Here is a 26,998-nt window from a genome sequence, read left to right on the forward strand (position 1 = left end):
AATAAGTTGTTTTGGCATGTAGATTTAAGTAAGGAACAGCATTATCTGTGGTTTGCTCAGTTCAGCCTCCTTTTCATCATGCATGTCACTCTGAATACTGCAGAGTTGCATTTGATTAACGGTTAATCTGAAGCCATGATACACAAATTAATTTTAGGCTATGCAAGTTACACCACTATGTCTGAACACCAAATTGAAGCAGACCCTGACTGAAACTGCTTCATTTTCACAGTATCATTCAGGAAATATGGAACAAATAGAGCTTTATTCAGAAAAACCCTTTAGTGTAATGTGAATCTTTCCTGTGCTCAGACAAAATCCATGAAATATACTTTGAAAGAAGAAGAAAACTCAAAACAAGTAACTTTATAAGGAGCACAACCAAAAAGGAAAGCTATGAAGAACATAAAAACTTCCCCCTACATGGTAGAGCACAAAAACAAAGTTCCTTTTTGCACTAAACATTACTGTGTTTATATAAGTGCAGTTGGTAAAGCACAGAACGGCTAAGGAAGAGAAGATGGAATGGGAACACTTAACTCTGTATTTAAGAAAATTATAGGGAAAACAACAGATTTCAGTATTTCAAGTACCTAGTACTTCTGCATTTAGCTGTACCTCTAACTAAATCTATAATCAGAAAACAGGCTGAAAAGACACACACAAAAGGATAGCTGCAGAACAACTTGCCAGACAGTATTTTTATATCTCATGAAAACAGTGCCTTGCAATAGGCTGTATTTTCTGGCAGAAATAAAAGCCTTTAGAATTTTTCAGGTGAGAAGAAACTTTGTCCAATCTTCTGTGGGAAGGGGAGCATAGATGAGACTAGCAACCTGCCTATATCCTCTTGAAAACCTCCAGCAATGTCCCCAGGGAGGCTGTTCCAATAAATGGTCAATGCTTCGATAAAAATTTTCTTTCTTATCACAAGACGAAACCTCTCCCAGTACAACCTGTTCCCATTACCACTTGCCATGTCCCTCCCTTGTGGAGGGACTCCTCAAGAATCCCACCCCTCAGATTTCCCCTAACTGCCTCTTATGGTAGAAAAAACAAAAGAAAATCCTGGTAACATCCTAGCTATGCAATCTAGGTTACAAAACTGCTAACCTGTTTTTTTTATTGGGTTTTTTTTGTAATCAGGATTAGAACAATAAACACGGGATTTCTGTTTGCTTTCCATTTTCCACCTATATGACAAACAGATGCACACGGAAAATGCTCTCCTTTAAAGGATAGAAAACCCTGCCTCAGGGGGATTAACCATGTCTACCTCTATTAAAAATTGAGAAATGGAAAAAAAAGAACAATCCCACTCTGCAAACCCTGAGCTGCACCTGCTTCCTTCACCCGTGACTGACAACCATGGGAGAGAAGGGATGGTAGGGAATCCAGGGAAGTGATTCTTCACATGTACTCGGCAGTGCTGAGTGCTGTGTCCAGCTCTGGGCCCATCAGTTCAGGAAGGCATTGAGGTGCTGGAGTGAGTCCAGGAAGACAATGAAGCGATGGAGCTGGTGAAGGATATGGGACACAGATCCTGTGAGGAGCAGCTGAGGGAGCCTGCAGAAAAGGAGGAGAGCCTCTCCTCTCTCCGGGAGGACCTTACTGCTCTCTACAGCTGCCTGAGAGTGTATCCAGGCAGGGTCTGTCAGCGACAGGACAAGAGAATGGAGTCTTAACCTGTGCCAGGAGAGGCCCAGGTTGGACATCAGGAGGAATTTCTCCACCGAAGGAGTGATTAAACATTGGAACGGGCCGCCCAAGGAGGTGGCGGAGTCACCGTCCCTGGAGATGTTTAAGGCTGGACTAGCGTCCCAGTGTGTTTGACACGGTGGTGTTGGATCACCTCAGCGATCTTTTCCAACCCGATTCCGTGATTGTGTAATTCAGTAATCACCTCCGCGCGCGCACCGCCCCCTCGCGCCCGAGCACGCGCGGCGCCGCCGGAGCGCGCGGGCGCGCGGTGGGCGCGGCCAAGCGAGGCGGGCGCGGCCGCGGGCGCCACGGGCCGGCGCGGGGCGTGGCCAGGCATGGGGGCGCGGCCGGCGGGCGCGGTGGGGTCAGGGAGGCGGGGAAGAGGCCGGGCGGGCGCGGGGCTGCCGGCGGAGGCGGGGACAGAGGCAGGGTGGGCTCGGACGGAGCTGCCGCCGCTGCCGCCGGCACCGGGAGGGCGCTGGCCATGGACGCCACCACGCTGGAGCTGGACGCGGTGAAGTTCGCGAAGCTGGCGGTGCAGCGGGACCAGAGCGGGCGCTACCAGGAAGCGGTCTTCTACTACAAGGTACGGCGGGGACGCGCCGGTTCCCTCGGGGCGCCGCTGGCCCCTTCCCCTCGCCGCGGGCTGCATGATGGGCTTGGGCTGCGGGAGGGTTCGCGCTCCCCGCTCGGCCCCGCCGAGGCCGGAGAGGAGTGCTCGGCGCCCCGCGGCCCGGCACGGCCCTGCCGGCGGACAGAGACGCGCCGGGTCAGCGCGGCCGCCCCCGCCCTGCCCGGCGGGTGTGCCCCGGCAGCGAGCTGCTCGGGCCCGGGAAAACGAGGCGGTGCCCGCCCAGACGAGAGCGGAAGGACGGGCGTGAGCGTCGAAAGTTTGTCAGGGTTCGGAGGAGCCGCGTTCTTCGGGGCGAGTTGCGAAACGCCTTTTCCCTGCGTCCTGGTTTTAGGTGGGAACGAGCGCTGCCCGTGCGCCGATGTTTACCGACAGGCTTAGGGATAGCACTGCAGGCACTGCTGAAAAAACGGGAACGGGTGCTTCTTCCAGCCGCTGGAGACACAGCCCCTTCAGTGCTTCTGGGAAGATTCATCGTGACCTAAAAATGTCTCTGCCCCGCTGGTTCTACACGTTCGTTCCTGGCCTCTCCCCAAGCCCTGCCAGGCCAGAAAGACTGATCAGTTTTATGCTGGCTGTGTAAGCGCTGGGCATTTTGGAGACCCACGAGTGGGCATACTGCCGCTCCTGGTGTGCAGCTGGGAGCAACTCTCTTGTACAATCACCAAATAAATAGAGAGGTCTGTGGTGAAATATAAGATGCTCAGCAGTAAGACAGCTTCAGGTCACAAGCTATCAGTGATAGGCTTTTAACGTCGTGTGAATATTCTTTCCATTAGGAACCAGATTTGATTGTTCCAGTAGAGTTTCAGGTTGGTGTAGCTAAGGGTTTATTCAGATATCTATAGGCTTACTGCTAGTATTTAGAAGTTTTTGTGCAACCATTAGGCATTTTTCGCCTATGTAAATTGTCGCATTTTGTTGTTTTATGTGTCGTAAAGTTACATTAAAGTTCCCTATCCCATTGACTTCTTACCTGCAAGAAGGGATCTCTGAAGCCTCTGTTTATCCTTATCACAGTAATCATTCTTCAGATTCCATTATGCTGACAAAGTCATTCTCTTCCAATGACTTGTTAAGGGATCTTTAGTTGGCCTTTTATTTCATGAGTACAAGGTGTCTATGAAATGTTTAAAAAGCATAGTGTTACTATCTTGGTGGCCTATGCATATAAGTGTGAAAGAATAGGAAGAAGAGTTTTGGGGTATTTTTTAACCTAGTTGTTAATTTTGTGGGGGCTAAATTTATATATGTAAATGTTTTAGTTGCCCATAATAACACAAATAAGCTCTGTGTTCATCAGCAGCAGTGTGTGCGCATGGTCTGATAACCATGTGCAGTACTTCTTTAGTACTGTGTATTTCTCCTTTTATGTGGAAAAAATTACTCCATGCTATTCAGAATGAAAATATCTTTTTGTGTAAATAGTCACCCTTGTATGCTTTTGAACATACATGTGTGTGGAAAATATTTTTTGCATACTGTATACAGGTGATAGTCTTGCTAAGTGGAAAAATGTACCCATGGCATTCTTGAGGCCCTTGAAGCTATGCGAGACAAGAGAATAACCTAGATACATTTGGCTTTCTGGATGTTGCTTGAAGAATCACTGCCATGTTAGATTATACAAAATAGTTACAAAATGTCATTTATTATTTCAGGGATACTTTATTTATCTATTTATTAATTTATTCCAGCACAGTAAAAATAAGCTCTGGTCTGTCACCATCTTTCTTATCAACTGCTCTAAGAAGTTCAGAGCCCACTGGTGCAATTAGTAAGCATGTGGGAAAGTTTGGGTACTGACCTGGCTTCTGCAGGAGCTTGACCTTAAGGATGAAATATGGAAAATGCTACAGACAACACTAAAATGTGTGAATGGAGTTCCTATGGTTAGCAAGTGTGCTTGGCTTCCTGCTACCATGTAACTTTGATAGATGCCTAGCGGAGTGCTGCATGTGAGCCAGCTTCGGGCAGTTTGCTAATTAATTGTGCTCTGCAGAAATGTCAGGATCATATTTGGACACTGATGACTTCAGCCAAAACTGCTGAAGGCTGTTGCTAAGTCTGGCTGTTGACCAGTCTAGCAGCTTGCAGACTGATCAGTAGTTTTCTTAGTGTGACTGTGACAAACAGTAGTGACATTGGAGAGATCATAAATGCTAAGTCTGAATTGCACATCCATCTGGTCACTGGAAACAGCTGGCATGCTGGCTCCACAAGCATTCTGTCATCTGTTTCAGTCCTTTGCAGGTTTGGTTTGTAAAATACTTGTTTCCATTAGATTTACATCTTAAAACCAGGCAAAACCAATTGTGCTTGAAATCACAGAAGCAACATAAATTATACACTGGTTTTGTAGCACTGGTTTGGTGATCCAGATTTGTTCTTTGCCTCTTATGTAGACCACATACCTGTGTGATACAGCACCTGTTTTGTCAGTCTGTACTTGAAGTATGTCACAGACAAATCTACACATCCCTTGAGCACATAACTGTAGTGTACTTTTTTCCCCTGCAAAAAATAGTTGTGTGCTAGACATTAATGGTAGTTTATTGCTGCATATAAATGGTACTTCTGCTTACTGTTCAGTGGCTGTGAATGTTTTGTGTGATGTAACATGGAGATGGATGCTGGCAGGGAGCACGCAGTACTAGGTTCTGTGATGTTTCTCAGTGAAAATTCATCCTGATAAAAAATACAGGCTGTATCAGGATCAGTTTTAAGTTTGGGCAAACTCAACAGATGGATATGGGAGCAAACTGCTAAGCTTGACCAAAATAATGTCCCTAAAACACACAAGGGAGCCATGGCCATGGGTCTGTGCAGGACAGCCCCCCTGAGCACCATCTCTGTGAAGCAGCTCTCTAGTTACTCTTCTGCTTTCTGCCTTCCCAGCCTGCCTGCTACCCAAACACCTCCTCTGCTGCTGGTGGGAAGGTGAGCACTGCCACAAAAGTGGGGGTTTTCCCATGTCAGTAATGAGGACAAAACAAGGTTTCTGTGGTCATTTTTGTGGGGTGACAAATGTTGATTCTCCGTATGGTTCGGAGACTGTGTCAGCTCTGGCTATTTATTGCAACCCTGCCAACCCTTATGTGTTTTTCATAAATTCAGTGAAGGGATAGACAGCTTATGCAACTGAAGGCGTTTTTTCTTAATAGATTTGTACAGGATGGAAAAAGCCTTCATGTGGGTAATGTACTGTACTTCTGAGCCAGAGGCCTATGCTCTCTCCTGAAAGCAGACTTCCATCCAGTATTTTGTGTACCTACAAATATTTAAAAAAACAGGTTTGAGAAGCTAGGAAGCCTCACATTTGTAGATGTTTCAGATTGAATAGCTTTATCTGGAGTAATAATAATTTTAAAAAAATGCTTTCTAAACAAAAATTATTGGCATTTGATTTTAAAAAGCTTATATATTTGTTCACTTTTGTTATTACCAGATTAAATGCAAATAACTGGAATAGCTACTTCTTTCTCCTAACCTTAAATCCTCAGCTTTAAAACCAAACTGATTTCAGTCCATGCTTGAAGAGTTTTACTTAAAATCTCCTAATTTCATACATTACTATATAAACAGGCCTAAGATCTGATCATACAGAACTTCTGAATGTTTTTCTAGTCTTATAGGTTGTCCCAGTTATGAGAAATTAAACATAATTTAGCTTATAACTTGAAACTTTTTCTTTTGAGCAGAATTTCCCTGCAGCCACTGAGTCTTTTTGCAAATGTAAGGGCTTGCTTTCATGCAACTCATGGCTGCTGTAGGCCCTCTGTTTATGGTAAGTAATTTTCTAGGCAGCAAACATTAACTTTGTCTCCAATTCTTCTCCCTGCAGGAAGCTGCACAAGCCTTGATTTATGCTGGGATGGCTGGGTCCAACTTGGAAAATATTCAAGAAAAGATAAATGAGTACTTGGAGAGAGTTCAAGCTCTCCATTCAGCAGGTGGGTAAGGAGCTTTCTAATTAAACCTCTGCTTAAATTAATTGAGTTGAAAGTTGTTTGCTGCTGTGAAATACATATAAATAGTGTTTGCACTGTTTTTATTATTCTGATTTTCTTGTCCTTTGTGAAGAACCACAAATCCAATGAGCACATCAGTGCTTTGAATTCTGATGCATCATAAATTAAGCAGAGGCTGACTTTCTAAGGACCTGGGTGTGGGTGTTCTTTGCTTTTAAATATTCTGAGGAGCCACATCTATAGAACAAATGTGAGACAGGTCATTAATAAAGGTATTAAGTGACATGGACACCTAAATATATTGTCATAGGTGATGTATTTTCACATATGATCCAATATTTTCCATAATTAAACATCCTTGTTCTCCATGTAGTATGAAAGAGATTTTATTTACATTATTTCACATCTGAAGTGTCCTGGAAGCTAACCACTACTTCAGGGAAGTGTGATGGTGTTTCCTTGCCCTTGCATAGATGTTTTTAGCAAAGTTTAGAAAGATTTTCTTACCAGACAAGAAAGAGACATTAGTAATCTGATTAGAGCTGCTAATGTTGTGGTGACATGTTCAGGATGTTTTTGCATGTCTGCTGCTGTAGGAGGCTAAATACTGTTTTTTTCATTTAGTTCAATCACAGAAGACAGACCCTCTGAAGTCAAAACAACAGTTGGACTTGGAGCGTGCTCACTTCCTAGTTACACAGGCTTTTGATGAAGATGATAAAGGCAATGCAGAAGAAGCTATAGAGTTGTACACAGAAGCAGTGGAACTCTGTTTGAAAACAGTATGTTAAGCTACAGGTTAACTTGGTGGAATTATGTGATGGTAAGAAATTCTTCCACTCTCATAAGTGACTGACCCTTAAAGACTGGCTTGAAAATGGAGTACCTGTATTTGTAAAAACTACCTTTTAAGTTTTTTTGTTGTTGTTGTTGTTTCACTGTATTTTTTTTTTAGTGTTTCTTCCAGTCTTTGTTATGTTGCTATACAACACTGTAAATTTATAGGGACTTGTCATTTATGTGGGTTTTTTCTGAACTGGAATATTTTTCGTGTTGATTTTTGCCCTGGAGCAAATACCACAAAAACAGAAATTAAAAGCTGTTAATAATAAAGATGACTTGCCAATGTGTCAGCTGTATTAATTTCTGACTACATTAAAGGAAGTCATTTAAGGGCAGTTTGTGTGTGTAACATTTTCTGAAGACGTAACAGTCTGTTGATGCCAAAACTATTAAAAATACTACTTGATTACTCAAGTGTTTAACACTGAAGTTGTTATGAGTGAATTCAATTCACATTGAAATTAATAAGGATGAATTGGCCATTACATAAACAATGAAGAATATAATTACAGGTACTGCTTTTCTCCCTTAAGTCCAGTTGCCTTAACTAACTTATTACAAGAAGAGCTCACCATCATAATGTAACTCCACCAAGTCTGTTTTTCTTTCTCTTCTTTTCAATGTTATAATGTAAAAATATTTTTAGGTTGTTGAGGGTATTATATTACTGTTGCTACATGCTTGAGTAAATAATTTCCTCTGAATTATGTTAACAGGTTTTACCTAGGCTAAAACCCCTGGTGATACAGTGCAACCAGATCAAGAGTTAGTAGAGCTGCTCTAGTTTTTCCACTTTAGCTGTTGGAGCAGAACATTTTCATTTTCTTACTGCAGCGGCATGCTCCTTTTTCTCTATGTTACTCCTTCTGTTGTGTCAGTGCATGCAAATATTACTGAAGTTGGTCTGAAAATATCTCATATTAACAACTGCATTTATTGGGTATTTCATTACGTACAAGATACTGCTGAAGTTTCTTTTAATCTTGACTAGCATATTCTTTTGTTGACATGATGGTGAGGTTTGTTCCTTGGGGTGACCCAAAAGTACTTTCTTCTTCTCAGGATGAAAGGAAATTTAAGGAACTCTGTTATCCTGAAGCTTTACTCCTGTCTTTCTCCTCAGTATATTCAGGGGGAGAGATTTGTTTCTTCCTTACCCTTGAAGTACTCAGACAGCAACCATTACTCCTCTTCTGTGGCTGATTCCTAGATGAGTGTGCTGGTGTTCTATCTCCACTACTTACCTTCATAAATCTTTAAAAGTCTTTTCCAACCAGGAAACACAGAGTGTTATTTATTTGCATATAAAATTAGTTGCTTACAGAGGATGTTTCTAGTTTTGTTTCTTGGGGTGAGAGTATCTTGCTTTTTGTATCCTCAGTTGACATCCCTGACCTGGAATAATTGGTCAAGGTACAAAACTAGAGCCTGAAACCTGCTTGTGGGTGCCACAGGAGAAACCACACCTCATGTTGTGCCTCCTGCAGATTGGCTGCAGAAGCTGTGCTTCATCTGTAAGGAAGACAAAAGTATAAACTGTCATAGTTGACCTTCCAAATGGGAACAGAAGTTAACACTCTTCACATCTTTGTCATCCTCTCCTAGGTTATTTTATGCTTTTGATTGCAAGTTTAAAATGTTGTTCTTGCACCTTTATCTTGTTTGTTTGAAACAAACTTATTTTATGAAAGTAAATATTTACCTTTTTTTTTCTTAAGTTACCATGAGCATTTTAACACATTTGGGGAAAAGAATCGGAACACATCCAAGCTCAGCAGTATATGCAATATTTTGTTATGTCTTCTTTCTGCCAATAGTGTTTTAATACAATTAATTCTTCTGGCAATTCTTTTTGTATGCACTGTTTTCCATGCTGAAGGATTTTAGATATAACTTCCATTTTATCAAAATTGCACTAGAACAGCAAAATGGTATTTGCTTACATAATATGTTTTTTATGCTGAGTTAAAAAAAAAAAAACAACAACAAACAAAGCAAAATATTTGCTCATTTCAAAAAGAGAATTGGAAGAAATTGCTAGCTACTCTTTGCTGTAATCTAGAAGTATGACAACTGTGATTATAAAACATGTTGGTGGTTTTTGGATGTGTAGATTTTTCTTTAATTTTTCACTTTAGGCTACTGAAACCTCAGAAGCCAGCCTCCAGTCCAAACTGAAACAACTGGCTCGACAAGCACTGGATAGGTGAGTACTGCTAACATTAGTAAACATACTTGCTGTCAGATCTAAGTGCACCCTCTGAGCTGGGATTCTCAGTCTAACATGTCTGTGTGGATTCTGTGTAGACTAAGCTCCTGCAGAGTTCACCTTGGAGCTCGTTGCCAGCTGCTTCACTGCTGAATGTGGCAGCTGTTGTGACAGCCCTCTGGGAATCTTGGGACATGCAGAAATAGAAAAGGATTGTGTGCTTGTTAGAACAAATGCAGTACTTCAGAGATATAATCCAGAGTACTATAATTACTGGCCTCTATAAAAGATGCTGAACTCAGGCTAGCATGAAGTCAAGGTATCAGTGCCCCTCCATAAGGAAGACAGCTTGGAAACTGGGAAGCATTTTTCTTTACAATAGCAATCTAATTACATAGGATACATGCAGTGAAATCTCTGAAACAATTTATACAAGTATAAGGTCAATGTACCTCTTTTTAAATCGGCTCTATGATGGTGAATCCCAGGCTATGTTGGGCTAGATTTCAGTATAAGCTGGGTTTTTGCACTTCTCAGTCTGTGTTCAGAAAAAAATCCCAATATTTTGCATGTGTGTGACTATCCAGAACCTTAATGCAGCAGTAACAAAATATGGCTCCTGTATACACAGTGTTCAAGCAGTTGAGAGTCTGGGTTGTGAGAATACCCATGGGTTTTATTACCATTGTACCTGCTAGACTAAATAAATCTGGAAGGTATGAGAGGATCCAGATCATTTTTTTCTCAGTGTTTCAGTGATCTTGTTCTGAGATTCCATATAATGAAAACTAACACAAATTACCCTATTAGCATAATTTAGAGGCAAAAAAAATCTAATGGGTTCTGTCAAAAGTAGCTTGTATAAGTTGGAAATGCTATATTTTAATTTATTCAATAACAGAAAAATAAAGAAGTACCAGCATCAGAAATCGATTTTTTTGGTTTTTAGAAAAAGCAGTGTTTGTCAACTTGGGCATTTGCTCATTCCATTTAACATATGTGGGAACACGAACCAAGAAAATCAGTAATTGAACTGTAATTATATTTTTATCACTGTTCTAAAGAAAATGCATTCTTTATTTGCTTTAGAGCAGAAGCACTGAAGGAATCTATGTCAAAGTCATCACAGAAAGAAAAGTCAACTGCAGCCAAACCAAATCAGCCAGTCAGAACGTTCTTTCCATTGGGACCTGATTTTTCTTTAAATGATAAACCACAGACAATCAGAGCAGTACAAGCTAGTGAATCCCAAGGTCAGAGATACACTGCAGAGGAGATTGAAGTACTCAGGTAAGTCTAGGATTTTCCAAAATGAGTTCATGGAAGTCTGGCTCCGAGAGGCCAAAGTGCAAAGTTGTTTTTATAGATTATTCAACTGCTACTTCACTGGAAATAAAAGGAGCATAATATTTTATATGACTCTGCCTTCTATTCCATCCAGTTCCTTTTACTTTGCTTTTTATTGTAGGTGAAATAAGCTACAAATAATCCATAAAATCATTAACTGAAATTGTGACTTCTGAAAACTATCAAATATATACTGTTCAAGAGGTAGTGGTCTTGTTTTCAGAAGCATTGTGTAATACTAGTTTTTAAAAACCTATTTTATTGTTACCTTCTGCAAGTTAATTATCAGAAGATGATTGATAAGTTTGTAACTCTTTTTTGTTGTTTTTCTTTTGACTTGCAGGAAGACTTCAAAGATTAATGGCATTGAATATGTACCTTTCATGAGTGTTGATCTGAGGGAACGTTTTGCCTTCCCTATGCCTTTTTCGTAAGTATGCTTCAGTTACTGAACTTCATTTTTTGTTTATATTTTCAAAGCTTTTCCATATTTGGTATTTCTGTATTTTCTTTTTCAAGGTTTAATATTGTTTACATAGGCTTTTAAGTATAATTCAGGCAGAAATATTTAAATACTACCACTTCATTCTTCCACTCTGAACTTAAAACTTTATTGTAACCTGATCCTGCTCTGTAGTACTTTTGCACTGTGTCTTCAAACCTATAAGGATATTATATTTGGCTTTTTTGATTCTTGGGCTGGGCTGGCAGCTTGAGTCTGTTTTCTGATGCTGCTCCATGCTAATGAATTTAGCTCAGTTGCCTGTAAAATGCAGAAATGCAGGTGATAGCTGTTTCCTCTGTAAAGGGCTATTCCAAGGAAGAGTGATGTATAACAGCTAGATTTGCATTCATAAGCAATCATAATAAGATTACATAGCCATAATAGACAAAGACATTTGGGGTTGGTTGATTTTTTTTCTTTTTAACGTTTTTGCCTTTTTCGTCCTTAAAAATCACAAACTTAGAAGCAGCATACCTTGGAATAGCTCTTGTTTTACAGCTTTGTAATTGTTCTGTGCATATTTTGCACCATCTACCTGGCATATTTAAGACTGCACATACCATAAAAAGCTCTTCTAAACTGCTATTGATTTTTACTACTTTTTCTCTCTCTTAAATCTAGTGATAAGTGTGGGAAGCTACCATTATCCCCCAAACAGAAAGCAATGTTTGCCAAGTGGGTGCGACCAGATGACATAACAAATAACCCTACGATGATCTATACTGTATCAAGTTTCAGCATAAAGCAGGTAAATTGTTCCCAAGGAAAAATATCTGCTGCTAGTGGTTTTTCATGGGGCACTTCATTGTTCAAAATGGAATCCCCAAATATGAGAGTGCTTTCCTTGGCTCTTATGGGGTCAAATAAATGGAAAAAAAATTGCTCTGTAGGGGCCTCATTTTGAGCAAGCATATTTTTTCTGCCTCTTTATTAGTGGCTTTGCTTCTTCTGGTTAAAATCCTTCCCTTTTGAAGGGAATTATTAACTGACTGTTTTCCTTCCCTCCACACACTGCATTCATCTCTCAATATCTGAGTTTTTAGTGAATGTCCTCACTGGTTTTCTTTTCTTTATAGACAATAGTGTCAGACTGTTCTTTTGTGGCATCACTAGCTATCAGTGCAGCATATGAAAGAAGATACAACAAAAAACTGATCACGAGGTAAGTAGCTGTTGCTTTGTAAGATCTTTTCAGACTTAATACTGTCAGGCTTTTGCAGTATGTTCTGTGACAGCTGTACACAGTGAAAAACAGCATTTGTTTCACCTTCATCTCCCTTGGACTCATGGTTTCAGCACTTCTAAGCTGGTAGCCAACTTAATATTGAAACAAAAGGTTTTAGTCTAACAGCAAAAAGCTGTTAGACAAACATTCCTAATAAAAATTTTGAGTCAAAATTTGGAACAGATTGTGAATGTAGTCAACCTAGACGTGTTCAAAGAAACAACAGTTTTCAGACATTTACATACGCTCTAATATTCAAGATTTTTTATAGGTATTCCCAAAAGTCTGCCCAATTTATTGCATCATGCTATATGTGTTTTGTTTCTTTTATTACTACCAGAACATCTCATCATCTTTGTTTAATGGATAACCCAAGTTTTATCCAGCTAAGCAGCACTTTATTAAATTTGCTGTCCTGGGGAGACAATAACCATTGACTAAGTTTCCTGGGGTGTAACAAACCTATGAAGTGGCTCCCTTACTGTACCTGCAGTGTATTTATCAGGTTTTCTGGGGTGTATAGGCCTTTGACTCCTTAACTTGCTCAAGATAGCTTTCTTTTTCTATGACATGTTATTATCTCTAGTTATATGATAACCATTCAACAATTCTTTATTGAATTTTGTTCTTCAACTGTTGATTGCGTTCTCTGAGGGGTATGGGTTCATGGAGTTCCTTTCTGCAGGTGCTGTGAGATAGTATCTGAGGTTTTTCTTCTGATACTCAGCCAACACAAATTTAAATCAAAAAAAGCTAAAATCACAGTCAAACATTCCTTAACTAATTAAGCATAGTTCATTACACAATTCTTTTAAAATCACAGAACTCCTAGCTAAGATATAACTTCCTGTCAATATAGATTTGTATTCACACACTGGAGTCTTAACTTCAGATGTGCTTTGAGGAGTAAGAAATAGTTTGGAAGGATTTTTTGTTTGTTTGGGATTTTTAAAATATAAACTTTATTTATAATGCCTTCTGGTTTCATTTTTCTAATTTGTTTGCTGCTGTGCAACAGGTGGTCTATTTTACAACTCATTGTAGAATTAATGTTAACACTATCTCAGCTCCACTCAGTTGGCATCCTGTGATAAATTTGTCATGGATTTTCTGGACTTTGCTAGGATGCTGTTGTCAGACCAGTGTATGAATGTTTTTGGATTGTTTTGTTTAACGTATTCTTTTTGGAACTGAATTTGTATTTTTTTCAAAGCTCTGCACTGCCTTCTCCTTCAAAAGTTTGACTTGTCATTCAGGCAAATATTGTATTTATATCAGAGATTTGTAAATACTGCTTGTTTAATCATAAGATAAATTTGTTTGCCTTGCTTCTGTTTGAGAAACAGGTTATTTATGTTCTTTTTGCTACTATATTAAGTAGAAAGCTGCAGCAAGAGCACGTCCTGAAAAAATAAACCCTATTTAAACATGATTATTTTTACTAAATTTGAGTTGCTTTTCATTAAAATGCCATATTTCTGTTCGGTGTAAATTCTATAAACAGATTATGTTAATCCCACTTTTGTCATTATAAGTGTAAGTACAGCCAAGTCATTTATGTCATAATTTGCTCCTTTTTTTTTTTTTTTTTTTTCTGTTAACAGTATAATTTACCCTCAGAATAAGAAAGGAGAACCAGAATATAATCCATGTGGTAAATACATGGTGAAGCTTCATATCAATGGTGTTCCTAGAAAGGTAAATTTTTTGGGGGAACTTACTAATGTTACTGCATAAATCATGTGTTTTAAAGGTTTGATCAGTTTCACTATGAGGTACTTTAGGCAGGTGTTTATGGAAAGCAGTTTTTAATTGTTAAACCTTTTTGAGATTCATTTTTGGTTTTAAAGTATGCAACCACACACTTCTTCTGTCTGTACTTCTGTACTTCTATAGACATTAATACCAACAACCTTACATTAAATTAATGTAAAAATGCCTTATATGACTTAATATAATTGTGAAAGGCAAACAGGAACAAAGCTACGTATCCCATATTTATGAATTAGATGTGCACTTCTCCACTCTATCTTAGAATTAAAAAATACAGAGGGGGATATCAGGAAGAGCACAGATATGAAATGACCATAGAGAAATAACATAACTCATGCAAGGCCTTGCTCTGCAGATTTTTAGTAAGAGGAAATGCCTGAAGATAAAACTGCACAAACAAGTGCAATAAATAAGAACATAAAATAATGTGTTTCTCTACATCATACTTAATTGTAGTACAGATCACAATGACTGATGAATGCTTATGAGAGTTCAGAAGCTGAGGGGTAGTATTCATCGGGTGGGGAAGTAGGGGAAACTCCTCAAAGACTTTTAATTGTTAAAATATAACCTCTGGGTTAGGAAGTCCTTGAGTTGCAAAATTCCGGAATCTGAATGTTCCAGGAAAGTATCATTTTTGTATCTGCCTTGCTCTTAATATTCTTTCCAAAATATCTCCTAATGGCTGCCTTTTGTTAGGATGAATGGCCATTTGCTCTCTTATGAAGAGATCTATTCATTCCTGCTTAGATAGGATTTGACCAGAGAATGTGCTGTGTTGGTAGCCTGTATTTGTAATGGACCAGTGCCAACAGGAAACTGAAACATCTATTCACAGAAACTGTTTCAGATTACTGCAAATACACAGTAAGACTCTGTAATGATGAATATATATTACCTAATTTAAAGAAATGTTAATATCGTCAGAGCTGCTGCTTTGAGGTGTTTTTCAAAGAGAAGAAACTTAAATCTGGATCTAGAAGCTATGAAAGTGATATGACAAAATTTTTTTCCTTAATATTAATAAATATTTATTTCTCTGCTGGCTATCACATCATCCATGCTCTGATTCCTAATTAGATGAGGCAAATTGTTAGGCTTTTCTTTTTATGCTTGTAATTGCATGGAACCTTTCTGAAAGTGCCTTTTGCAGTAACTATTGCACACTTTATAAGAGTATACTGTCACCATCAGTCAAGGCAGCCACTCACATGTCAGCCAGTTAGACCGGTGTAATCAAGAGCTGGCAATGGAATTTTTTTCACTTGGGCAAACCACTACATAATTGATAGAGGTTCCATACGTGAGAATAATGGTCAGATCTGGCTGTGTCTGAAAAGCTTTGTATTAATGAGGATTTTGTTTTATTTTCTGATTGCTTTCAAAATACTTTATATGATGATTTTTCATTCATTTCACACAGGTAATCATAGATGACCAGTTACCTGTTGATCATAGTGGGGAACTTCTCTGCTCTTACTCCAATAATAAGAATGAATTATGGGTGTCACTAATAGAAAAGGCTTACATGAAGGTCATGGGAGGATATGATTTTCCTGGATCAAATTCTGTAAGTATGAGATTATTTTTAAGAGGAAAAAATGCACATAAATAATAATGGGTAAAATAATTTCATTCTAGTGAAATCGAAGTGAATAGCTTGGGAGACAAGTCTGTGGTTTGACATTTTCTTAAATATTTTTCTGTTTCTTTCACAAATATTTTTATCTGTACTTAATGAAATTATTCCATCAAAATAGAATGAGAGACATCTCGATGGTCAAAGTTAATCTTAGTTCTCAGACTTCAGCATTGATGCTTGTGGGTAGGAAGTGTTTATATAGAGTCTAGATGGAGGTGTTGGGTGAAGTCAAATTCTCTTTGCCTATATCAATGCTGCTGATTTTGGTTTCTAACTCTTTCAACAAATAGGGCAGTTTTCCCCAATTAGGTAATGGAGTCAGCGAGGAAATGAACAGTCTAGACATTTAGAAGGTCTACATAGAGGAAGCAAGTACTTTGATCTATGCAAGTTTGTCTATCAGATTGTTCCACTCGGCTCCATAAATATGCATTGGGTTTCTATAGTGTGGTTACTAAAGAAACAGTAAACATACATCATACAAGTGACACGCAAGTTATTCTTTTAAAGGGGGATGGTTTGCTGAAGTGAGTAGCCCACATAATTTGGTACTTGGGAAGCCTTTCAGATTTTAACTTTATACTATTCAAATTTAAATATTTTTTTGTAAATTCATGGTGTTAATTCGTGTCTTGACAATCACATTCTTGGTGGATATATTTGGTAATCATCACCTCTTGAAAAAGTGTTATGGAGACAAATGTGGCTTTTGTAAATGTGGCACTCATTTTTAAGTGTCAGGCTGCTTTGTTTTGAAGGACGAAAGCTGGTGAGAATAATGGTGTTTTATTCCCACTGTCATCCTCTAACTTGCTATCTGGAAAAACAGTTTGACTGGTGACATTTCATCTCCACTTTCCTGCCCCCTCCAGTTCCCACTGTATTACAGTTTCCTTCTGTAATCAGGGTTACTTACAATCAGGCTGTCTTGTACTTGTAACTCCTCAAGTTCCCACCCCCCAGTGCTTCAAGCATAGACAGTCTCTGCTTTTGCTTTGAGGAGTACAAAGCAAAAGAATAGGAATTAAGCAATATTTCAAGGAGTTGGGAGATTACAGCATATTTTTATGGAAATAGATGTCAGTGTCAGCTTTACCAAAAAGAATAAAAGACCCAAACCCTGAGCTTCAGAAATAAAACATAAATTATTTAAAATGCATATATAATAGCAAGGTACCAAATAGTGCTCCTGAGATACGCTTTAAAAATCTGTAAATCAATGAAATAAATAGAACACATCACACAATTGAGCATGACTGATGATTCTTGATTCTGATATGTTTCTGTTGCTCTGGAATTCCAGTTTATTTCATCAGTTCACTTTCCAGCTTTTTTTTTTTTTTTTTTTTAATGGAAATGTCCTTGTCTAATCAAAGAAATTTTTGTTTGTTAGTCTTAATCTTGACCCTTTTATGTGTAGAGCTGTACTGTAATTTGTGTACTTGATTTCTTTCAAGGTGTTTTATAAGTTGTGTACAGACATCATATGCTTATATATGGATTATCTGTTCTGATTTCTTTTGAATACTTGCATTTCAGAATATTGATCTCCATGCACTGACAGGTTGGATACCTGAAAGAATTGCTATGCACTCTGACAATCAAGCCTTCAATAAAGATAGCACTTTCAGAATGCTTTATCAGAGGTAGACATTTGTTCTTTCCTAAGTAATTAAAATGCTTGCTGTGTAGTAGCTGTTAGCACTGTAAAAGCAGTACAGTCACCACAGATACTTCAACAGCATTTTGGTACTGCTACAAATTGTGCTTTATAAAACCTCCATATGCTTTCTGGAAGAAGAAAAATTGAGGTATTGGTGGCTTTGTTAGAACAGATTAAAATACTGGGGAATTTTGTGTGATGGCGTTCTTCTTCTATATGTATGAATAAAAAAATAAACCTTTCCTTGATAAAGAAAATAAACTATAAAGTCAGAGAAGAGCAGTTTGGAACCAATATACCAGTTATATTCTAACTGGTACCAGTTATAATATATACCAGTTAATTGTTTAAAATTAAGAAAGGTATGTGTTCTGTATTTCCATACAGTTCCCCAGAACTATATTATATCTGCTTATATCTGCTGTCCTTGGCAAGCAGATACAATACAGTTTTTATAATTGTATTACAAGGTTATGCCCCATCAGTAAACCTCTTGGAGGAGCAGCAAAAGTCTATCAAAACTGAAATACTGGTTTTCAGACCTACCATCACAGTTGCATTTGATGGTCTTAAAGGTCCATCCTTAAAATAAATTATTCTATTATTTTGCTTATGGTGAAAGATACAGCTGTAAATTATAAATGCCAGGTATATCAACTACTTTGATTTCTTTCAAAATGGCTCTGTGCAGCCAGTGTCTTATGTATTTCAATACAGTAGAAGGGGGTTATTCTGTTGACTGAAACATCTACATCCATCATAAAAGAGTCTTTCTACAGAATTTTTTCAGTTGCTTAGGAGCTCTCAGAGCTGTCAACAATTTTTCAGATGTTCCTGTGTTGTAATTTGAAGATATGACTGAAGTTAGGATGGGATCTATCCATTGGAACTTTGCTATTGTTCACCTGTGCTAGAGGGAAAATATGTTGACCCATGCAGTCCAGGTGATCCTGTAATCTGTCTAGGGACACCGAGTATGGACTTGGATTTTTAGCGTAGGCTGGAAACATGTCAGTGTGTTTTCACAACAGTAATTGTTCCAAAATTAACAATTGCTATTCAGAACACTAAACTTGAGTATAAACACCTGCAAAAGTATAGAAGTGTCAATTTCTCCTTCTTCAGAATCCTGGGGGTGTGACAGACTTAATAATTTGCTATATGCAGTCATTAACTTAATGGTGAAAAATCACATTTGTGCTCAGCTGTGGATCTGTGAAGAGTATCTTAAAAGTGACACAGGCTGAGCTTGAGGCTGATAAATGCAGAATTTTGTTTATGAAGATATGAAATGATATTAAAATAATAATTTTAAATTGAAACTATATACTTAATTGTGAAAGAAAAATAGTTCCACTTTTTAAATTTTTTTTCAGGAGTGATTTCTGTTGACAAAAGCCCCTATATCCCAGCTTTTATAAAGCAGGTTCATGCTAATGGGCAGTCTACAACCATGCTATTGCAGTGTCTGGCAAATGTTAGATTGCAACTTGTGGGATTTAATTAAGGTATTTTTTCACCTCTTTTTGAACAGATTTCACAAGGGAGATGTCCTTATCACAACAGCAACAGGGGTGATGTCTGAAGAGGAAGGAGAGAAGTGGGGTTTAGTTCCAACCCATGCATATGCAGTCTTGGATATAAGAGAATATAAGGTATCAAATGAAACTGCAGGCATTTTCAAACTCCTGTTTGCAACCTACATGTGTTTCTAGGTTTACCCTAGATGGGTTGCTACTGACTTTTTTACTCTAATGGCTAATATATTTTATTTTGTCTTGGACTCCACTGGGAAATTTCAGAAAACTTAATAATTCTGTGTTTTCGTGATCCATATAAAAGCCACTTTCAATGTGTAAAAATTACCGTGACAAGATGAATTGACAATTTTACTTTGTGTTTGTATTAGGGACTTCGATTTCTTCAGCTAAAAAATCCCTGGAGCCACTTGCGTTGGAAGGGACGATACAGTGAAAATGATACAAGAAACTGGACCCCAGATTTACAAAAATACTTGAACTTTGATCCCAGAACAGCTCAGAAAATAGACAATGGTAATAAGATTTTAAAAGTCATTATCTTTTCAAATAGTATAGATCTTTGTTGTGTATCCCTGCAGGAAGGTGGAAAGGACTGCTTAAGCTCAGGGAGAGTAAAACAAATACTAGAAACTAAATAGTCCAAAAGTCTAGGAAGTATTTGTGTATTTAAATCTGTCATTTCAGGTTTGTCTGTGGTTTAAGTAATCTAGTTAAGTTAAATATATATCTCAAATTCATTGACAAAAAAGTACCTCCTTGGTTAAGTGTGCTGTCTCAGTATGTGGGAGTTCAGTGCAAAGAGAACATTTAATAAGCTGTGCAATGCAACTTTTTAATACGTGAATGGATTTCCTGTGGGTTTGTTCCCCCTGCAAAATTTTCAAATATGTATCAACATGTTTACTGTAATCAGTATTTAAATCAGTCTTTCTGGTACATCAGCTGCATTTTACTTTCAGAAAGATGTTTCTGCTTTTTACTGTGTCCTAGTTGCTGCCTGCAGATCTCTGAGGGAGTCCTTTTGTTCACTGCCACTGTTTTTACAACACTGTGCCTCCAAATCCTTAGATTATAGCATTTATTGATAAGCCTTGTGCAAATACTTGATGAAAACATTTGATTTAAACATAAAAATACCAGCTCTGGATTTGTGACAGTTACGAGATAATAGCTTGTTATTTATTTACCAATTCATTTAGTAAGTAATTTGTAGCATCTGGTTGTTAAAATTTCATATGCCATTACCTTAGTAATTCTAATGGAGTTCTTTCTTCTAATTGGATTTACACTTTTTTCTTCTTGTTTTTGTGTAATTATTATTACTGTTTTTTAGTGCTGCAAGATCTGCAACTGCCTATGTCAAAGACATCATTTATAAGGCTGCTACCATTTTAAAAGTTCATTCCACTAGGAATTTGTTGGTTTGCAGGCACTGTTGTTGGCTGGAGTTGCAATTAAGGGAACTATGGAGAATTAGAATAAATGCATGAGAATGTTGCAAAGATAAAGCAAATTTAGGGTGCAAAAACAAGTGACATAGGTGTTGGATGAAGTATCTTAGAAATACATGTAAACATACTCACATGTTGGTTGAATACTTGATTGTGCTAGATAACTGCTGAAGTAGGTTGTTGAATTGCAGGAACCTGTTTGACTCTGTATTTTATTTTTTTTTTTATTTTAGAAACCTAGGAAAGGGGAAATCAGGTCAGAATCGCCTAATGATGTCTCTTTCAAAATAGCAGATTTTCTCATACCTTCTGCTTAGTGCTTAAGAATGGCGAAGCATTCTGACAACTTCAGAAAGTCCCTGATAATAAGCACAGACTAATTTGTTTTTTCTTGCTTTAACTTGGTTTGGGGGCCAAGTTTAAATTTAGCAATTTAGGCAGTGTAGACATTACTACTACATTTTGCAGAAATGTGTGCTTATATAAGCTGTATCATTTGCTCAGAAAGAGACTTTTGAGAAACAAATAAAAGGTATATAGTAAGAAAATAATAATACTAGCATTTCCTTTTCAGGCATTTTCTGGATTTCCTGGGAGGACCTGTGCCAGTACTATGATGTTATTTATTTGAGTTGGAACCCAAGTCTTTTTAAAGAATCTACATGTATTCACAGGTTGGTCCAAAAGATAAAATTTTTGTTTCAAAATCGCAGTAAGTGTTCTGTTGTGATGTTTCCTTCTTTCAGTTCTTCCAGGTTACACCTAGGGGCTTGAATTCCAACCCTGTTCTTTTGAGCCTGACTTTACACTTTCTCAGCCCAGGTTTTGTTTTTGATTAATTCTGTAACATCAGTAGAGCTCAGTGACCCTTGTGACGTTTCTGTGAAACTACAGCTGTGTAACCAGATTCTGACCTCAGTCCCACATCTCCCTATCAGAATTAAAATCAGATTTTTGTTCAGTCCATCTCTAAGTATTGCCCAGAGAGTGGTTAAGTGACCTAGTTATTATTTGGAATTAATTTTTCTGGCCACTTGCAAATGAGCTGTGTGGCATGTGTTGTCTGTATAGGGTGTGTTCACTGACATTAGGGTAGTTCAACCAGTTCTGGGTTTTAGCAGTTGTAGTTATCATAAATAATCTTCCTTGCCTGCTGATTTGTTTTCTGAGTGTGTCTCTTACCAAATATCCATTACATTCAGAGAGTTTGTCTCCCAGTTTGGGGATAAGTGTGTAAGTGTATGTATCTGTGTCTTGGTTTTGGAAAGCAAGGGTTTCTGTACTTTTCCACTCCACTAGACTGCACTTTGACACTGCTTCCACACTGTCCCTGCATGTGTTAGCTCTGCACAAGCTCCTTCATCCACAGTGTGACTGCTGAGCTTATCTGTAAAGGCTCCTTCCATCTTTGCACTCCAGTTATTTCTAAAACACACTGTGGTGATGTAGCAAGATGAGATAATGTGTATGCTAATGTCAGAGCACACCTACTATCTGTCTGTCCTTACGTTGTCAGTGATTGTCTTCCCTCTGTGTAGGGAAAAGCCTTAGCACACTTGCAGTTTTCATAAAATGGAGAGTAGCAATGGTGATTATTTGAAACTTTTTTACTGCAACCTTCCACACATGCTGTTCAGTTTTACAAGTGTGAGAGGGACAAGGACACTTAGGAATAGCTGTATACACTTCTGTTTCCAGTGTGCCACACTTTGTGTTCAGTCATCATCACCTTTTGTTTTTTTCTCACTGTGTTTTTCTTGTCTAGACACTTCACAAGGCAACAGGCAGATTCTGCAGTAGGGCACCTCAAACATCTTTAACACTTCCTGCAGGGCACCCTTCTAAGCATGAAACAGGACAAATTTCAAAATAAAAATTGCCTCAGGATAAAAAAAGGAGGAAAAAATTTGGCAAGCTTTTGAAACCAACCATAGCAGATAGATAGATTTCTACAGTTACAAAAGTATGTGTTTTTCATTTGATATTGGTGTGTGCATTCATTGCTATGCTTGTGTAGCCCAGGCTGCTAAAATGGTTCAGCTTTTTCTGTGCTTTGTGTGGTTGCAGTCACCAGCCAGGCTGTTGGTATTTAACATTTTTTATTATCATACATGTATTGTAATGAACTTCTTTATAAAACAAGGTTCTAAGATAATGCTTCTGATATGATTGTGTTATGTAACCACTGCCATAGATTCCAGTAGAAAGCTAGGCTTTGGTAACTTGTTACTGATAATTAATATCACACTCTGCATATCTGTAGGATTTGGAGTTCGTTTCAAAGCACAAATTAGTTTCTTACTGGTCTAATAACATGTCTGTATCACTTCCAGTACGTGGGATGCAAAGCAGGGCCCGGTGAAGGACGCCTACAGCCTGGCCAACAACCCTCAGTACAAGCTGGAGGTGCAGTGTCCACAGGGTGGTGCTGCCGTCTGGGTCCTGCTCAGCAGGCACATCACTGACAAGGTGCTGGCTCTGCACTGCGAGCTCTGCCACAGCTTCTGTAAATTTATGTATTGTTAGATTCTCTTGTTAGTATATTACTGCCTGTCTTCAGCTCTGTATGCCTGTGTACATGTGGAATTTTTTAATTCAGCAGGTACATGTACCTCCAGTTGAAACAAATTAAAATTTGAGCTAACTGATTCTATTCCACTGTAAAGGTTCTGAGGTAACTTTGAATCCTGGGGCCTGAATAAGTTAAATTAGTGCATGTTTACTTGAGGCATTTGAAAAAGAATTCTGTTGGATATCCCAGTAAATATCAGATCATATTGTGTGCTGATCAAAAGGGATGGTAGAAGGTGTACTTGACTCTGATTAAGCATTCATGATGTTTCACAGAATTGCACAATTCTGATTTGTGTTTTTTTTGTGGGTTTTGTTTTTATAGGATGACTTCGCACACAATCGGGAATTCATTACAATGGTTGTATACAAGACTGATGGTAAAAAAGTTTACTATCCAGGTTAGTGTACCTTAATTGTCAAGAAGCTGATGTTATAAATAAATGACAAAGCACACAGAATTTTTTGGGGAGGAAAGGCACTTTTTTTTTTTAAACTAGATGCCTCATTAAGAGGTCAGTCTTCTGAAATCGTTGTCTTGCTCTATGTGATCCTACTTGAAGTCTACACCGAAGAAATAAGCCGTTCTAAAGATGCTGTAAGCACTTTCAAGAGGTCTACATAGTCCTGCTGACATTTAATTCAATGCAACATTTTCTGTATTTTTTTCTGGTTATTTTTCAGTGCCAGTAGTTAATGCTTAGAGTGCGTTAATTTCTCTGATAGCATAATTATTTCCTACATTTGTGAAATTATTTAAAGGTCTACAGCTTCCACAAAATGAAAATAATCAGGGTTAATTGTCTCAGGAACTTGGCTTAGTAAAGTACCTAACTTCAACATATTTCCAAGTATCATGTATGGAATGATAAAAATGTTCAAATGTTATCAAAGTCTCACTGTTGGTCATTATATGTCAGATTATTTCCATCTTGAGGAGAAGAGGTTTGCTGTAGCTGTGAAGTAGCCAAATATGCTTTATTTCAAGAGATAGCAGATCTGAGACACAGGGATAAATGTAATGCCCAGGCTGAATGGATAGACTGAAGCTTTAAAGTAGAGCTAGTAAGATCATATTTTTATTTATTCTGTCTGTTAAGTTAGAGATTGCTAGAAATATTCCTTGGAATTATTCAATGAAAGTGCATCCTAAAACAAGTGGGATTTGTCTGGTTGCTTTTACAGATAGGAACCTTTTTAGAACCAGGTTTGCATTCAGGTAACTGCTCATACAACAGCTCCCTTAGTAGATTTTTAAAGCTTTTTTTCACCAAAGAATGGAATTTATGGGATTTTTTCTATTGGAATGGCTAATAAGCATTGCATTGTTTGCATCTGATCTTGTTCAGTGAACTCTGGTGACCAATTCCCCCAGAATCCAAGCTTCCCTGAGAACCCAAATCATTCTGTGGAAAGATCTGTTGACACCTGACATCATCTGGTTTTGCAAGAGCTCCTCTGTGAGGAGAAATAAACGCCCAAGTTGCTTCTGGTGTTCCTGGTAGTTGTAGCAGTGCTTATTTTACACGTGTGTCTCACTGAAAATGTTCTTAACTGGGTAAACCCAAACACAATTGTACAGTAGAGGGAATTGTTCAGTAGTGCTTGAAGAAGACAGCCTGGCAAGTCCAGTAGGAAAAACTGAATGATTCATATGTTTTGTCTTGCTACACAAACTCCTTTAAAAACTTCTGATCTCACGAGCTCAAACTTGTTTAAAACCTTTTTCCATGGAAATAGATTGGTCAAGCTGCAGTATTATTTTTAACCATCTGTTAAAATGAGATGAGAACAAAGCAGCTTAATCCTTTGGCAGCAAGGCCGAGATTTCCCATTCCTAAGCTTCTTATTGTTTTATATTAATCCTTTCCCTTCTCCCATGTTGCTTTGTAGAAGAAAATAAAAGGACCTGATCCTGGGCCTATTGAACTAATTGGCTAGACTTGGTCCTGCTTCACTGAAATTAAAAGAAGTCTGGAAAGAACCAATTATAGGCCAAATAACAAATTACACTGTCTAATTATAATAAAAGCAAACATTTGGGATCTTTCTAAGTACCACATGTGGCATTGGTATTGGGGTGCAACTGCATTTGTGTAATGATCACAGGGATTTGAAGAGAGAGGGACAGAAAGCGTGTGTGATTTAGTTAAAGGAATTAAAATGTTTTGAAGTATTATTTACGAGGTGGCCAAAGTTTTGGCAGCTGGCATTCTGGAACTGTCCAGCCAATGGAAAAAGAGCAGACAATTCAGAGATTTTCAAAGAGTGCTTAAACATGCATTATCTTTCTCTTGAAATTTCAACATAATTACAGCAGTCTTTGAGTAGTGACACTGGTGGAGATGGATAAGCAGTCCTTGCAAGTCTTGGGATTTAAGCTGTACCTTCAAGAACAGAATTTGTGTCTTGTCATGTGTGATGTACCTCTCCTGAAAACAATAGTTGATGAGGCTCTCATCTGTTCAGAGCACTCAGGTCTGATCAGTCTAATCTTAGAAGTTTACCAAGCTAGGAGGTTTTTTGGTCAGGAAAAAATGTTCATCCTTTTCTTTTTTAGCTGATCCTCCTCCTTATATTGATGGTATTCGGATTAACAGTCCTCATTATCTGACCAAGATAAAGCTGACCTCTCCAGGTTCCCATACATTCACCTTAGTGGTGTCCCAGTATGAGAAACAAAACACCATCCATTACACCATCAGGGTATGTGCTCTTGTTTCATAATCACTGTAAGCAATTAAACTGTAAAGTGTTCTTTGTTTTTAAATTTGATTAAAAGGGTACTTCTGAATTAATATTGCTATCTTGGGGAGGGAAGCTATGAGTGATGGAGCAGAACCAGTGGATGATGTGTTTGATAATAGTCTACATTTATAGTAACATTTTAGTAACAAAATCAGCTGAAAAATACAATTACTTTCTAGAATAAAAAGTATCTATGTACAGGCAGATCATTGGCTCTCTATGTATCCAAAACAAACCTATTTTAGATCCTGGTTAAGATTCAAACGTTTTTTTGACTTCTCTAGGTCTTAACTTACGATTTGGGTTTTTCTGTTAACTGCTGAGTCAAATAATGATCAATGCTAGCTTTTTTTTCACTGAAAAAAAGAATGAAATGCAGATTGTTTCTGTTTTGCTTTTTTGGTTTTTCTGGTTGGGTTTGGGTTGGTTGGTTGGCTTTTTTTTGGGGGGGTGGGGAGCAGGGTTTTAAAGAAAATTAGGTAGAACTAAGTCTTAGTCCCAGCACTGTTCTTAATTTTGAGTTTGACACAGGGTCATCTGATGGATAATACAGACAAGTAGTGAACAAGTATCTAAAAATGTTGTGTAGACAATTCTGCTTTCTTTTAATTTGTCATGATTGCCTTTGAAAAGTGCAAGATGAATGTGTGACCTGCTGCTTCTTTTTACAACACAGGTGTATTCCTTGTGCAAGTTCACCTTTTCCAAGATTCCTACGCCTTACACCGTTTCCAAACGGGTAAAGAAACATTTTCTTTTATGCATCACTGGCTTGGCTTTTCCATATTTGAGATGTACAAGGTTTTTAAATATATTTTGATATTACTGCCCCACCTCCACTACAGAGTGTATTGCAGCTGTGCCATTGCAGACATGCTGCAAAGCCTTTGTAGAACAGACTGGCTTTTGGAACAAGAACACATATCCTAATAAGTCATCACTCTGCAGAAATCAGGTTGTGCTAGTAATGGTGCAGAGTGAAAACCCCCCAGAAGTATTGCTCATTTATCCTTGGGAGAATTGCATGATTTTCTTGGAAGAACTCCTGGCATGATGGGACAAAATTAGCAATGCCAAACCAAAGGCACCAGTAGCAAGACCATAAGAAACAAACTTAGGATGGCAATATCACAACACATAACTGTTCCTAAATTTTGCAAAGATACCTCAAGGGTCT

General features: G+C 38.1%; 2 protein-coding genes across 5 annotated transcripts in view; one reads left to right on the forward strand and one right to left on the reverse strand.

Moving 5' to 3' along the window:
- The first annotated feature begins 2,066 nt into the window (after window positions 1-2,066).
- CAPN7 (calpain 7) overlaps window positions 2,067-26,998 on the forward strand; it is a 31,944-nt gene continuing 7,012 nt past the window's right edge. The window contains exons 1-18 of one of the 4 annotated variants that reach the window (XM_021543359.2): window positions 2,067-2,287; window positions 6,177-6,285; window positions 6,928-7,085; window positions 9,285-9,352; window positions 10,445-10,645; window positions 11,046-11,132; window positions 11,829-11,955; window positions 12,284-12,369; window positions 14,037-14,130; window positions 15,629-15,775; window positions 17,387-17,493; window positions 19,045-19,165; window positions 19,420-19,564; window positions 21,077-21,176; window positions 22,836-22,971; window positions 23,399-23,474; window positions 25,634-25,779; window positions 26,498-26,560. In XM_021543359.2, coding sequence (XP_021399034.1) covers window positions 2,186-2,287; window positions 6,177-6,285; window positions 6,928-7,085; window positions 9,285-9,352; window positions 10,445-10,645; window positions 11,046-11,132; window positions 11,829-11,955; window positions 12,284-12,369; window positions 14,037-14,130; window positions 15,629-15,775; window positions 17,387-17,493; window positions 19,045-19,165; window positions 19,420-19,564; window positions 21,077-21,176; window positions 22,836-22,971; window positions 23,399-23,474; window positions 25,634-25,779; window positions 26,498-26,560 — 2,073 coding nt within the window. In that variant the 5' untranslated portion in view covers window positions 2,067-2,185. Of the gene's footprint in view, window positions 2,288-2,586; window positions 2,667-6,176; window positions 6,286-6,927; window positions 7,127-9,284; window positions 9,353-10,444; window positions 10,646-11,045; window positions 11,133-11,828; window positions 11,956-12,283; window positions 12,370-14,036; window positions 14,131-15,628; window positions 15,776-17,386; window positions 17,494-19,044; window positions 19,166-19,419; window positions 19,565-21,076; window positions 21,177-22,835; window positions 22,972-23,398; window positions 23,475-25,633; window positions 25,780-26,497; window positions 26,561-26,998 lie in introns of those variants that run through there. The other 3 variants (XM_021543360.2, XM_077786901.1, XM_077786899.1) reach the window with 3 other exon arrangements.
- SH3BP5 (SH3 domain binding protein 5) overlaps window positions 8,622-26,998 on the reverse strand; it is a 77,752-nt gene continuing 59,375 nt past the window's right edge. The window contains exon 10 of the mRNA XM_021543364.3: window positions 8,622-8,658. The gene's annotated coding sequence lies outside the window, so the exon portion shown is untranslated. The remainder of the gene's footprint in view (window positions 8,659-26,998) is intronic.

The sequence above is a fragment of the Lonchura striata genome, chromosome 1, assembly GCF_046129695.1.
Source record: "Lonchura striata isolate bLonStr1 chromosome 1, bLonStr1.mat, whole genome shotgun sequence".
Lineage (NCBI taxonomy): Eukaryota > Metazoa > Chordata > Aves > Passeriformes > Estrildidae > Lonchura > Lonchura striata.